At 41.7% G+C, this 15844-nt stretch overlaps 1 protein-coding gene across 2 annotated transcripts in view; it reads right to left on the bottom strand.

The window, feature by feature from the left end:
• Positions 1-15844, bottom strand: part of ALDH18A1 (aldehyde dehydrogenase 18 family member A1) — a 48083-nt gene that overhangs the window by 26928 nt on the left and 5311 nt on the right. For both annotated transcript variants that reach the window (XM_059899915.1, XM_059899914.1), the window contains exons 3-5: positions 5108-5322; positions 911-1060; positions 718-822 (exon numbers count right to left, since the gene is read on the bottom strand). In XM_059899915.1, coding sequence (XP_059755898.1) covers positions 718-822; positions 911-1060; positions 5108-5322 — 470 coding nt within the window. The remainder of the gene's footprint in view (positions 1-717; positions 823-910; positions 1061-5107; positions 5323-15844) is intronic.

The following is a 15844-nucleotide window of genomic DNA, read 5'->3' as shown; positions in this document are numbered from 1 at the left end:
CTAACCTTTCTATCTTCAGAAGTATCAGTACTTGTAGTAGTCCTAAGAGTCATTTGTATAACAACAAGAGCTAACACTTACTGAGAAAGTACTGTGTACCAGACATATTAAATGCTTTTCATATATTTTCTCACTGAGCCCTTCCAAAGACTCTTTGCAATAGGCACTGATGACATCCTCATTTTTTTTTAGAGATTGGAGTTTGTTTGTTTATTTATTTATTTATTTATTTATTTATTTATTTATTTATTTATGGCTGTGTTGGGTCTTCGTTTCTGTGTGAGGGCTTTCTCTAGTTGTGGCAAGCGGGGGCCATTCTTCATCGCGGTGTGCGGGCCTCTCACTATCGCGGCCTCTCTTGTTGCAGAGCACAGGCTCCAGACGCGCAGGCTCAGTAGTTGTGGCTCACGGGCCTAGTTGCTCCGTGGCATGTGGGATCTTCCCAAACCAGAGCTCGAACCCGTGTCCCCTGCACTGGCAGGCAGATTCTCAACCACTGCGCCACCAGGGAAGCCTGACATCCTCATTTTTCAGATGAGGAAACTGAGGCACAAAAAGTTTAGACTTAAAAACTTTCTCCAGATCTCCCAACTAGCAAGTGGTGAAGCTGAGACTGCATCCTGGCAGTCTGGCTCCAGAGCCCTGCTCATATCACCGTGCTCCACGGGAATCACCCTCACAGGTCCCACACCCCCCTTGTGGAGGTCAGCCTCTCACCTGGGCAGCGCAGATGCTGTACTGGGTAAACATGGCTTCATACAAGGCCATCAGCCCACTCTGTCCGGCGGCTGCACAGGCTCGGGCTTCTAAGACTGGAATTGCCTGTAACATGCCAACAGACAAGGTGTGGCTGGGGCGAGGGAAGGAGGCCTGAGGACCCTGTTACAGGGGGTGGGGAAGCCGCACTTACCATCTCCTTCAGCTGGTTCTGCCCCGAGTGTAGGGCCTGCCGCACGCTCTGAGACAGAAGGATCTCATGGCGCAAGCGCTGCTTGCCAAAGGCTACAGCTCCACTAGTCACCAGCATCATCTCTCGGCCTTGATTCTGCAGTACTGACACCTGACATTGAGGAAGGAAAAGGCACAAGTCCTTGTAATCTCGCTTTCCTCTCATCACAAGAGATTCAGGTAGGGTGGACTAATGAGTGGATCCCAAATGCCGGTTTACAGACCAGCACTGGGCTGGCTCTGGAAGAATCACCCAGGTTGTCTGGTAAAAATACAGAGTCCTACATGCTTCCTCGAATCTGAAAAGTAGGTGGCAGATAGAAATGAGAAGTTTTTAACAAGGAGATTCTGGTGTGTAGGTAGGTTTGGCAACCACAGGACTTGAAGACATGTGGAGGAGTCTATAATGTGGAAGATCCAGTTGTTTCAGGAAATAAAGCCCAGAATACAAGTCTGGAGCCAGGAATTGCAATATAAACTTAGCAGATGGCTTCTCAAATTCTAAGGCATGACCTGGGGAGACGAAGCTGTTTCCGGGGCATGTCTGATTCTCATGGGTTGCCTCTGGCTAGACCAGGGACAGCGCTGTTCCACCCTGTCTGCCTAGAACCAGTTTTGGTTACTCTGTTTCCCACCTAGGACGGATGCACATGAAAGAATCAAAGATTCAATATTCCTAACCTGTCCATCCCTCCTGATGCTTGAACCTATAACCTAGCTCAGGAACTCGGAGACAGCTATGATGAACCGTGATCTAAAAAAAATAACTTATCATCATAGAAAATTTCATACTTAACCAAAGTGGTAAGAATCGAACTATAAAACCCTATGTATTCATCACACAGCTTCAACAACCACCTCTCATGGCCAATTTCTCACTCTCCAATGTTCCTTTTATAGCTCCACCATTATTTTATTTTATTTATTTAAAAAAAATACTCATTTATTTATGTATTCATTTGGCTGCGCCGGGTCTTAGTTGCGGCACGCGGGATCTTTACTTGAGGCACGCAGGATCTTTACTTGAGGCATGTGAACTCTTAGTTGTGGCACGTGGGATCCAGTTCCCTGACCAGGCACTGAACCTGGGCTCCCTGCATTGGGAGCGCACAGTCTTAGCCATTGGATCACCAGGGAGGTCCCTCCACCATTATTTTAATACAAATCCCAGGCTCCAGACACATTATTTCATTTGTAAATATTTCAGAAAGCAATTGCTAAAACAGAGGGTATATACACACATCCACAAAACCATTATTATCTAAAACATTTCAATAATTTCCTAATATCAAATATCTGGTCAGTGTTCACATTTCCCCAATTTTTTCAGCTTGCTCAAATTAAGATGAAAATTAAGCCCACACATTGCAATTAGTTGAAGTGTCTCTTAATTCACTTTTAATCCATAGGTTCCTCTCTATAATTTTTTCCCTTGTAATTTGTTAAAGAAACTGGGTTATTTGTCCTTTAGGGTTTCTCAGCCTTGACTTTCCTGCTTCTGTCTCTGTGGTATAGTATTGTATTTCTTGCAAACTGCTGTTAGGTAGGAAGGCTTGATTTTTTTTTTGTCAAGAACTCTTTACAGGTCATGGTGTCCATCAAGGGGATACATATGTCCTGACTGTCTTTCTTTTTGTGATGTTAGTAACTGTTGATGGTCATCACCAAGACCTATTAATTCATTAGGGGCTATAAAATGCTGATATTCTAATTCATTCATTTCTTCTTTATTTACAGGCTGGAATAATTCCATAAAGGGAAACTTTACTTCATTAAATATTTGGCTACCTTGAGGTATGGTTTGTATATGAAAGGCAGCACAGATATGTGTCTCTTTCCCTTTATTTACCAGTTTCCAAAATGAGTAGGTTCTCTAGAATCCTTCAAGATGACCAATGAATTATTTTTTAAGTATAACTGTGATTCATAGATTTAAACATATTTCATGTGATTAAATTCAGTGCAGTAATTATTGATGTTCAGATATTCCCATCTGTGACCAATGGAAGCCTCTTTAAGTCAGCTCCTGAGTCCATCTAACACGATCAGATGCCTTGGACAAGACAGTTGACTCCATATGTTAGTACTGCACTGATCTAGAAAACCGTTCCTTAAGGTCCAGGGGTGTCCCTAGAAGGAGAGCTGGCAACCTAAGCAAACCATTACCAGGTTCTCCCCACTGTTTTCATCCAGTTTCTCCTTTGCTCAAAATCTTCAATCTTCCTCCTAGACTGAACCCCAAATCCTCTACCTGGTTTCAAAGCCCTGCCTAATAGAATTATACACATTCTCCCTGATGAGATCACCACCACTGCTTTCAAGCTCACCTCCTCTCCGGCCCATCAGCATGCCATACTCATTCCTGCTTTTGTCTCCCACCTGGAAACTACTTGTAGAGCCTCCCCGTCCCCAGAACCATCAGGCTACGCAATTCCAGGGGCACCATTCACAATGTGCACTTAGCAGCATGGAACATTTCCCCTCTGCTGGTGCAAATCCTATCAGTCACAAAGGCCCACCCTGAGTCTCAGCTCTCCTAGGAAGTCCCAAGAATGACCACACTCTCATTTGGCCTTCCCACCTCTGGACCTGTCAGTCACTGTCATTTGTGCCCTCTCATTTGGATATTATCTGCCTTGAACAATCACCTAATTATTTTGGGAGTCCCAGTTCTGGCTCCCCAACGGCAGAGACAACAGTTAGAGGTCTGTTAAGGCCCTCACAATGTAGCCCTTTGATAAATATTTGTTACACTGCATTGATCTGAGGGACTCAATCTGAAAGGCAGATTTGATAATAATTGCTTAGTACAGAAAATATATGAAGAAAATTCCATCAAATTTCAGGTTAGTAGTTTTCTAATACCAACTCCAGCAAAATTGTTTTTTAAAACTGAAAATACGGCTATGGAAGATAGAGCTGAATTACAGCTAGAATGGAAAAGCTCTAGCTTTATCTCCAGGATACTTGGATGTCTGTTTTTTTTGACTCTTGGTCAGGGGTTGGCAAACTATGGCCTGCAGGTCAAATCTGACCTGTGCCTGTTTTTGAAAATAAAATTTTATCAGAACACAGCCATGCTTGTTCATTTACGTATTGTCTAAGGTTGCTTTTGTGCTACAATGGTAGCTGAGACAGAAACTGTACAGCCTACAGAGACTAACATATTTAGTATCTGGCCTTTTACAGAAAAAGTTTGCTGATCCCTGCTCTTGGAAAAGATAAAGGTAGTGGGATTTGCGATGTGATATTTAAAGTCCAAAACTCCCATGATGACCCCGAAGGTCAGTTTCTTTACTGATAAACTATCAGTGGTCAGCCTGGTTTGACTCCATGGCCAGTGGGGCATAAAGTTCCCACTGAAAACTTCTGCTGTGAGGCCTTCCAAAGCCAAGATTCCTTGCACAGATCTTTCGGTGATTCAGTCTGGGGACAGAGTGTGGTCTCTTTGCAAATAAAAGACCCTGGGGGGTGGGGGATGGGCTTGTGCATAGGATGTCTCTGAGACCCTTAATGCCTGCTTATACTCCCTCTGTGGCCTTGTATCCCTTTGCCTTTAAATGAAAGCCTTATATGGGTATTCTCTGTGGAGTCTGGTGAGTCCTTTCACTAATATCTGAACTTGGGAAATCTTTGCAATGATAGCTCATACTTATTTCAAGATTACTAGGCTAACTAGAAAAGATAAAGCCCAGCAAAACAGGAAAAAAAAAAAGCTCAATATTCACACAAGTCCATCTGGGTACTCAACCCTGACTACGTATCAATCACCTGGGGAACTTTAAAAACACAGAGGCTTGAGCCCCATCCCAGAAATACTTATTAAATGGTTGACTGTGAAGCCCAGGCACCTCCAGGCCTCTCAGGCGATTCTAATGCGCAGCCAGGATTAAGAATCACTGACATACACAGCTCGTTCTCACTAAGAAGCTTGAGGGATGAACTGCATGAAATCAACTCCACTCCTTGACACCCCCTCTGCTTGTCCTGGGATGCTGTCTCCCAGTGGCACCTTCATCAGGAAACAAGAGTTTTCAGACTGGGTTGAAATCTATTGTTCTCAAATCAGAACTATTTTTACGAGCTGAGAAACCTGAAATGACAGCTTAAAAAGCAGATTTTGTTTTAGTTCAGCTGAATTTTCCATCTTGGCAATTACCTGCTCAACAATAGATGCCAGGCGCCCCAGTGCCAGGCCACATTCATCCCCTCGGGTCACCACGGCACTTCCGAGTTTCACCACGATTCTCTTGGCATGCTTCAGCTCACTGCGGTGGGCAAAAGACTTGCCATGCATACGACTGAGGGGTACCGTGATAAAGGGGATGTTGCTCCAAGAACGAACATGTCTGATGGCTGAAGGCTGGACACGACCTGCAGCCCCCGAACAAAGTCAAATGCAAGAAAAAAAGGAGAGAAATACACAATATAATTTCTCATTGAAAATATGCATGCAAAATAGTAACCAGTTTGGCCGCCAAAAAATAGCTTCATCATTCTTAACTGCGTAAAACCAGTATATCAAAAGCCACACTGATCTAGCATGTTTTATTCTAGTATTGTGTGGAGTCTGTACCCAGTACACAGGTGACAGGTACACTCAAATACTGCTGGTCAAGAATTTAAATGAAACATTTTCCCCTGAAGACATGTTGGCAAAATATATCAAAAGCCTTAAAAATGTTCACAACTTTGATCCAGCAATTCCATGTTCAGAAATTTATTCTAAAGAACTAATCACAGACGGAGACAAAGAGATTTATCAGCAGGCTATTCATCAGTATTATTTATAACAGGAAAAACAGAAGCAGAGTAAACGTCCAAAAAAGGGCAGAAAGATTTAAATACTTTTAGAATTTTCAATAACATAGGAAAATGTTCATATGTTAGTTTCACATACGTGTCTAAATGCATAGGAAAAGATAAATAAATAAAAATATTAGTATTTTATCTCATGATGGGGTTATGGGTGATTTATTTTTCTTCTTTATTCTTGTTTTGTTTTCCAAATTTATGCAGTAAAAACGCATTGCTTTCATAATCAGAAAAATATGTGTGCTTTTAAAGAAACCACACCGCTATTAAAAAAAAGTGAGTCTGATTAGCTAAGACAATACAGAACAAAGTAACTGGTATTAAATAATAAAAAATCATAGCTAATCTCCCTACAAATTGCCTGTAACAATGATGAAAGAAACAGGAGCACTTTCTGAAGGGAAGGTAACGTTGGAGTCAGATACTTCTTTGTATCCCTTTAGACATCTGCCCCTAATCAATTCTGTCCTGATTCTTTTTTCTTGTAACACAGAACAAGATTTCTAAGAGGCAAAACAAAAACGAAAACAAAAAAAACAAAAGAACCCCCACCACAACAAAAAACCAAACTTGATTAAAAAGCTGAAAATCTAACAGTCGTGGCTGAATGTCAGGCACTGAACCTCTTCACCACTGCTGACTGCCTTTCCCCTCAACAAGTTCTCTAGGTATCACTACAGACATTAATAAATATTGGAATGTTACTAAAGTAATCATTCCGAGCCATCTTTCAGACTATTCTTCTATATCTGTATTACTACAGAGTAACTTCCTTCACTTGAATCAACCGTTATCACCTCCCTTTATATTTACAGACAGATTTCTCAGAATTTCTCTACCCAGTGCCTCTAACGCCTGACCACTCTGACCCATCTAGCTGTAATCGAGCATCCACTGTCTCTCTCTACGTTACAAAAATGGTGGGTAAAGCAGGCAGAATCCTATTCTCACGGACAAGAAGATCCCCGTGTGTTCTCCTCCCTCTCTGCCTCCTTCACGCACAAACCTGAGAAAGAACATTTTAAATGAAGTCATAAAGAGCCTTTCCTTCTCTCTCTTAAATAACCGTTTCTTTAAGTGACCACGTTTCAAGTCTGCTGGAGAAACCAGACAGACGATTTGGGTCTTTTTTAACAACAGGCTTGCAGTCCAGTTCCCGGCAGAGAGCTGCACAGTAAGCCCGTCATCTGGGATAGAATTGGGGCTTGGCACCCCTGCTATAGGCTGCCCTGTTCCTTCTGGGGGAGCCCCAGGGACGAAAGCACCGGTGTGTTGTGAGGGCCGTTCCGTGGAGAGCTCCCTTTCTCCATCAGGCTCATCAGTATAGGTGCCCTGGCCCCGCCTTCAGGAATATTACCCTAAGCAATGCACACACCTAAGTCTACGCTTAAAAGTTGTACCCATATAATAGTTCTGGCCTCGCTGACCTGACGGAGGGAGGGGTGGTAGAGGGAGAGACTTACTCCCCTGGAGTTTGGACCTGGAATCATCAGTGGCTGTATGCAGAGCTCAGAGCTGTACCCAAGTATCACGTGTCTCTTTGACAGCTGTCAGAACTAGGCCTGCTGCCTACTTTTCTCTCCTGTGTACTGCAGGGCATGTCCTGGCCTGGCAAAGTGCTAAGCGTGAGTGGGCAGCCTGAGAGGGAACCTCAGGGACATAGGTGGTGGCAAGCAGGTCAGTCCTACCAGGCCAGACTAGCATGAATGAAACTCCTGATCCGCAGTCTGTATCAGCAGAGGAGGGTGGCGTGGCTTGGTGCCAGGCAGTCAAGGGTCATTCTGGTGGCAGGCAACTGGGTCACAGCAGATCAGGGCTGATAAGGTTCAAGAAGAGGCCACATCTATGAACAAGGTGTGTTTTTTTGGCAGCGTGACATATGGGATCTTAGTTCTCTGACCAGGGATCGAACCCACGCCCCCTGCGTTGGAAGCACAGAGTCGTAACCACTGGACCACCAGGGAAGTCCCTGAACAAGGTTTTAAGCAAGTAAAAGCTCAGTCATATCCAGTGGGTTCTGCACCAAGGAGAGCTCCATGGGGTCCAGGGCTTTTCTGGGTTTCCTATTCAACAATGCTTTCACCCTCCTAGATTGACCCTATCTTTCTTGAGGGCATTTTTCTATGTGCTGCAGTGTATTATACATTTTAGGGTCCATATGAAGGGCTAGAAGGCCTTGATTAGTTAAGAAAAATCCATGGCTTCTGGATAGGTAATCTCTTCCCATCATCTAAGGAAACTTTAGGCTCTAAGTCTCAAAGAAAAGACATCTCCTCCTGTTAAGGATGAGGGGATACCAAGGTATATGTGTATGCAAATGTGTTAGGGGGAGGGGGTTGTCCATATTCCTCAAAAGTGCCATGGGTCACACTCCAAGGGAGAAGCCCTTTAGCTTTTCAGCATCAGAGTCCTAACACTCAGTAATAAATGAGGCTGTGTTCCAGGCCTGAACAGGAAGGAACCCTGACATGGCTTCTATCTCTCTTCCTGGCCTTCCACTTCCCTCTGTTTGTATTTCTATGCTTTTTCACTTTGCCTTTTTAATTTCTTTTCTGCTCTTCTGCTTATCATGGTCAGTGAACATGGGGTTCCAGAAAAATCTGGATACAAAGAAAAATCTAGGGATAAGATCAGAAAGTGCCTCCTTTTGTGAATGAGTCTAATGAGAATAAACAGTAATATCAACAATAAAAATACTGAAGTGAATAGTTACTATATACCAGGAACTGTGTTAACTATTCATGTACCTTATACAGAGGCAGAGGATATATGAAAGGACAAGTGTAGGCTCTGGAGTCAGACTCCCTAGTGAATAGTTACTATATACCAGGAACTGTGTTAACTATTCATGTACCTTATACAGAGGCAGAGGATATATGAAAGGACAAGTGTAGGCTCTGGAGTCAGACTCCCTGGGCTGGAATCTCAACTCCTTCACTTACTTGCTGTTATCTCATTGATCTCATAAGGTTGTTGTGGGGAATGAAATGAGTTAATGCATGAACAAGGATTGGCACAAAGTAAACCCTCAATAAATATTAGCTGCTATTATAAAAAAGTGTTAGCTATGGGCTTCCCTGGTGGCGCAGTGGTTAAGAATCTGCCTGCCAATGCAAGGACACGGGTTCAAGCCCTGGTCTGGGAAGATCCAACATGCCGCGGAGCAACTAAGCCCGTGCGCCACAACTACTGAGCCTGTGTGCCACCACTACGGAAGCCCACGCGCCTAGAGCCCGTGCTCTGCAACAAGAGAAGCCACCGCAATGAGAAGCCTGTGCACCGCAACAAAGAGTAGCCCCTGCTCACCGCAACTAGAGAAAGCCCACGTGCAGCAAGGAAGACTCAACACAGCCAATAAATAAATAAATTTATTTAAAAAAAAAAGGGTTAGCTATGCCTATCATCATCACTGTCGTTATCATCATCTTCCTGAATTCTCATGAGTTAAGACTCATGAGTTAGGTATTATTATGAATTAGTTATTATTATTATTAGCTTCATTTTATAAATAAGGAAACTGAAGCTCAGACAAGTTGAGTAACATACCAACATTACCAGATTGGAAAAATGGCCACAATACTTGAAGCTTCTCCCGTTAACAGGTGGAGTCTATTTTCACACCCCTTGAATAGGGGCTGGCCCTATGACTTGATTTGACCAATAAAATGTAGCAGAAGCCTAACTCTGTGTAAATTCTGAGCTTAGGCCTCAAGACACCTTATCACTGCCATGCTTGCTGTTCTTGGGAAGCATCATGTGAAGAAGCCACGGATAGCTTGCTGGAGGATAAAAGGCCACGTGGAACAGAGATGATCTATCATCCCAGCAGATTCTCCCCTGGCCCTCAACAATCAACCCTGAGCCAATGTGAGAGCTGACAAGGACACGGAACCCCTGTGCACCTGAGCTTGGTCCAAAATGCCGACTCGTGGAAATGTGACCGAAATCCATAGCTGTGGTCACTAAGTAAGTAGCAGAGATAGTTTTCAAACACAGGGAGCCTAGTTCCAGACACTGAACTTTACACTCTTATTTACATGAATAGGAAACAGATTTTTCCAATGATGATAAGCTTGATTAGCTGATAAGCAAGTCCTCTTGCAGTAAGCTGTTGAGACAGACTGTTGATAACATTTAGGTGTTATCAAGAGATAGGCAACTCAAAACATCATAAACAGCCTTTCAACAAATGGGGCTGGAACTAGACCTCTAGATGCAAAAAAATGAACCTCGACCTAACCATCACACCTTATACAAATATTAACTCAAAATGGATCATGGAGGGAGTGCTGGCTACCCAGAGAGGGAGGGAGCAGGCAGAGCCCAGCTCAGAGCAGCTGTCTGGACACCTTGAGTTTTGGAGTGGGGAGCGCTGGCTACTGTGAACTTGGACCCCATCATGGTGGCCTTTCTCAGGATGCTCTATCTTTTGTCTGCCCAGCCCTGGAGTACAGTGGCAGCAGGTAATACTTGCTTCTCTGCAATGTTGTGTTGATTCATGGAAATTCTGATAAGAAAACCTGTGAGCCTTGACAATTCAGAGCACATCACTTTCCATGGTGTGAACTGTGCCATCACTGTGAGGGGTTAAAAAAATTGGGGGACTGGCACTTCCGGTCAAACCATCATTGCGTAGCAGCATTCTTCATCAAGGGTCTTGGTGCTCTGGCCGGGTGTCAGGCCTGAGCCTTTGAGGTGGGAGAGCTGAGCTCAGGACACTGGACCACCAGAGACCTCCTGGCCCCACATAATATCAATTGGTGAGAGCTCTCCCAGAGATCTCCGTCTCAACACTAAGACCCAGCTCCACTCAACGACCAGCAAGCTACAGTGCTGGACACCCCATGCCAACCAACCAGCAAGACAGGAACACAACCCCAGCCATTAGCAGAGAGGCTGCCTGAAATCATACTAAGTTCACAGACACCCCCTAACACACCACCAGATGCGGTCCTGCCCACAAGAAAGACAAGATCCAGCCTCATCCACCAGAACACAGGCACTAGTCCCCTCCACCAGGAAGCCTACACAACCCACTGAACCAACCTCACCCACTGGGGGCAGACACCAAACAATAGGAACTACAAACATGCAGCCTGCGAAAAGGAGACCCCAAACACAGTAAGTTAAGCAAAATGAGAAGACAGAGAAATATGCAGCAGATGAAGAAGCAACGTAAAAACGCAGCAGACCAAACAAACGAAGAGGAAATAAGCAGTCTACCTGAAAAAGAATTCAGAGTAATGACAGTGAACATGATCCAAAATCTTGGAAATAGAATGGAGAAAATACAAGAAACGTTTAACAAGGACCTAGAAGAACTAAAGAGCAAATAAACAATGATGAACAACACAGTAAAGGAAATTAAAAATTCTCTAGAAGGAATCAATACCAGAATAACTGAGGCAGAAGAACGGATAAGTAACCTGGAAGATAAAATAGTGGAAACAACTACTGCAGAGCAGAATAAAGAAAAAAGAATGAGAAGAATTGAGGACAGTCTCAGAGACCTCTGGGACAACATTAAACGTACCAACATTTGAATTACAGGGGTCCCAGAAGAAGAGGAGAAAAAGAAAGGGACTGAGAAAATATTTGAAGAGATTATAGTTGAAAACTTCCCTAATATGAGAAAGGAAATAAGTCTAGGAAGTGCAGAGAGTCCCATAAAGGATAAATCCAAGGAGAAACACACCAAGACACATTAATCAAACTATCAAAAATTAAATACAAAGAAAAAGTATTAAAAGCAGCAAGGGAAAAGCAACAAATAACATACAAAGGAATCCCCATAAGGTTAACAGCTGATCTTTCAGCAGAAACTCTGCAAGCCAAAAGGGAGTGGCAGGACATATTTGAAGTGATGAAAGGAAAAAACCTAAAACCAAGATTACTCTACCCAGCAAGGATCTCATTCAGATTCGACAGAGAATTTAAAACCTTTACAGACAAGCAAAAGCTAAGAGAATTCAGCACCACCAAACCAGCTTTACAACAAATGCTAAAGGAACTACTCTAGGCAGGAAACACAAGAGAAGGAAAAGACCTACAATAACAAACCCAAAACAATTAAGAAAATGGGAATAGGAACATACATATCAATAATTACCTTAAATGTAAATGGTTTAAATGCTCCAACCAAAAGACACAGACTGGCTGAATGGATACAAAAACAAGACCTGTATATATGCTGTCTACAAGATACCCACTTCAGACCTAGGGACACATACAGACTGAAAGTGAGGGGATGGAAAAAGATATTCCATGCAAATGGAAATCAAAAGAAAGCTCGAGTAGCAATTCTCATGTCAGACAAAATAGACTTTAAAGTAAAGACTATTACAAGAGACAAAGAAGGACATTACATAATGATCAAGGGATCAATCCCAGAAGAAGATATAACAATTGTAAATATTTATGCACCCAACATAGGAGCACCTCAATACATAAAGCAAATACTAACAGCCGTAAAAGGGGAAATCGACAGTAACACAATCATAGTAGGGGACTTTAACACCCCACTTTCACCAATGGACAGATCATCCAAAATGAAAATAAATAAGGAAACACAAGCTTTAAATGATACATTAAACAAGATGGACTTAATTGATATTTATAGGACATTCCATCCAAAAACAACAGAATACACATTTTTCTCAAGGGCTCATGGAACATTCTCCAGGATAGATCACATCTTGGGTCACAAATCAAGCCTTGGTAAATTTAAGAAAATTGAAATCGTATCAAGTATCTTTTCCAACCACAACACTATGAGACTAGGTATCAATTACAGGAAAAAAATCTGTAAAAAATACAAGCGCATGGAGGCTAAACAATACACTACTTAATAACCAAGAGATCACTGAAGAAATCAAAGAGGAAATCAAAAAATACCTAGAAACAAATGACAATGAAAACACAACAACCCAAAACCTATGGGATGAAGCAAAAGCAGTTCTAAGAGAGAAGTTTATAGCAATACAATCCTACCTTAAGAAACAAGAAAAATCTCAAATAAACAACCTAACCTTACACCCAAAGCAATTAGAGAAAGAAGAACAAAAAACCCCCAAAGTTAGAAGAAGGAAAGAAATCATAAAGATCATATCAGAAATAAATGAAAAAGAAATGAAGGAAACGACAGCAAAGATCAATAAAACTAAAAGCTGGTTTTTTGAAGCGATAAAAAAAATTGATAAATCATTAGCCAGACTCATCAAGAAAAAAAGGGAGAAGACTCAAATCAATAGAATTAGAAATGAAAAAGGAGAAGTAACAGCTGACACTGCAGAAATACAAAGGATCATGAAAGATTACTACAAGCAACTCTATGCCAATAAAATGGACAACCTAGAAGAAATGGACAAATTCTTAGAAATGCACAACCTTCCGAGACTGAACCAGGAAGAAACAGAAAATAAGAACAGACCAATCACAAGCACTGACATTGAAACTGTGATTAAAAATCTTCCAACAAACAAAAGCCCAGGACCAGATGGCTTCACAGCGAATTCTATCACACATTTAGGGAAGAGCTAACACATGTCCTTCTCAAACTTCCAAAATATAGCAGAGGGAGGAACACTCCCAAACTCATTCTACGAGGCCACCATCACCCTGATACCAAAACCAGACAAAGATGTCACAAAGAAAGAAAACTACAGGCCAATATCACTGATGAACACAGATGCAAAAATCCTCAACAAAATACTAGCAAACAGAATCCAACAGCACATTAAAAGGATCATACACCATGATCAAGTGGGGTTTATCCCAGGAATGCAAGGATTCTTCAGTATACGCAAATCAGTCAATGTGATACACCATATTAACAAATTGAAGGAGAAAAGCCATATGATCATCTCAATAGATGCAGAGAAAGCTTTCAACAAAATTCAACACCAATTTATGATAAAAACCCTGCAGAAAGTAGGCATAGAGGGAAATTTCCTCAACATAATAAAGGCCATATATGACAAACCCACAGCCAACATCGCCCTCAATGGTGAAAAACGGAAACCATTTCCACTAAGATCAGGAACAAGACAAGGTTGCCCACTCTCACCACTATTACTCAACATAGTTTTGGAAGCTTTAGCCACAGCAATCAGAGATGAAAAAGAAATAAAACGAATCCAAATCGGAAAAGAAGAAGTAAAACTGTCACTGTGTGCAGATGACATGATACTATACATAGAGAATCCTAAAGATGCCACCAGAAAACTACTAGAGCTAATCAATGAATTTGGTAAAGTTGCAGGATACAAAATTAGTGCACAGAAATCTCCTGCATTCCTATACACTAATGATGAAAAATCTGAAAGAGAAATTAAGGAAACACTCCCATTTACCACTGCAACAAAAAGAATAAAATACCTAGGAATAAACCTACCTAAGGAGAAAAAAGACCTGTATGCAGAAAACTATAAGACACTGATGAAAGAAATTAAAGATGATACGAACAGATGGAGACATATACTGTGCTCTTAGATTAGAAGAATCAACATTGTGAAAATGACTATACTAGCCAAAGCAATCTACAGATTCAATACAGTCCCTATCAAACTACCAATGGCATTTTTCACAGAACTAGAACAAAAAATTTCACAATTTGTATGGAAACACGAAAGACCATGAACAGCCAAAGCAATCTTGAGAAAGAAAAACGGAGCTGGAGGAATCAGGCTCCCTGACTTCAGACTATACTACAAAGCTACAGTAATCAAGACAGTATGGTACTGGCAGAAAAACAGAAATATAGATCAATGGAACAGGATAGAAAGCTGAGAGATAAATCCATGCACATATGGTCACCTTATCTTTGATAAAGGAGGCAAGAATATACAAGGGAGAAAAGACAGCCTCTTCAATAAGTGGTGCTGGGAAAACTGGACAGCTACATTTACAAGAATGAAATTAGAACACTCCCTAACACCATACACAAAAATAAACTCAAAATGGATTAAAGACCTAAATGTAAGTCCAGACACTATAAAACTCTTAGAGGAAAACATAGGCAGAACACTCTATGACATAAATCACAGCAAGATCCTTTTTGACCCACCTCCTAGAGAAATAGAAATAAAAATAAAAATAAACAAATGGAACCTAATGAAACTTAAGAGCTGTTGCACAGCAAAGGAAACCATAAACAAGATGAAAAGACACCCCTCATAATGGGAGAAAATATTTGCAAACAAAGCAAGTGACAAAGGATTAATCTCCAAAATACACAAGCAGCTCATGCAGCTCAATATCAAAAAAACAAACAACCCAATCCAAAAATGGGCAGAAGACCTAAATAGACATTTCTCCAAAGAAGATATACAGACTACCAACAAACACATGAAAGGATGCTCAAAATCACTAATCATTAGAGAAATGCAAATCAAAAGTACAGTGAGGTATCAGTTCACACTGGTCAGAATGGCCATCATCAAAAAATCTACAAACAATAAATGCTGGAGAGGGTGTGGAGAAAAGGGAACCCTCTTGCACTGTTGGTGGGAATGTAAATTGATACAGCCACTGTGGAGAATAGTATGGAGGTTTCTTAAAAAACTAAAAATAGAACTACCATATGACCCAGCAATCCCACTACTGGGCATATACCCTGAGAAAACCATAATTCAAAAAGAGTCATGTACCACAATGTTCACTGCAGCACTATTTACAATAGCCAGGACATGGAGCAAGCTAAGTGTCCATTGACAGATGAATGGATACAGAAGATGTGGCACATATATACAATGGAATATTACTTTTTATGGTTAATGCCATAAAAAGAGACAAAATTGCGTTACTTGTAGTGAGGTGGATGGACCTAGAGTCTGTCATACAGAGTAAAGTAAGTCAGAAAGAGAAAAAAAAATACCATATGCTAACACATATATATGGAATCTAAAAAAAAAAAAAAAGGTTATGAAGAACCTAGGGGCAGGACAGGAATAAAGACGCAGACGTAGAGAATGGACTTGAGGACACGGGGAGGGGGAAGGGTAAGCTGGGACGAAGTGAGGGAGTGGCATGGACATATATACACTACCAAATGTAAAATAGATAGCTAGTGGGAAGCAGCGGC

This window comes from Balaenoptera ricei, chromosome 16 (genome assembly GCF_028023285.1).
Source record: "Balaenoptera ricei isolate mBalRic1 chromosome 16, mBalRic1.hap2, whole genome shotgun sequence".
NCBI classification, from domain to species: Eukaryota; Metazoa; Chordata; class Mammalia; order Artiodactyla; family Balaenopteridae; genus Balaenoptera; species Balaenoptera ricei.
This window is presented reverse-complemented; position numbering and strand designations above follow the sequence as displayed.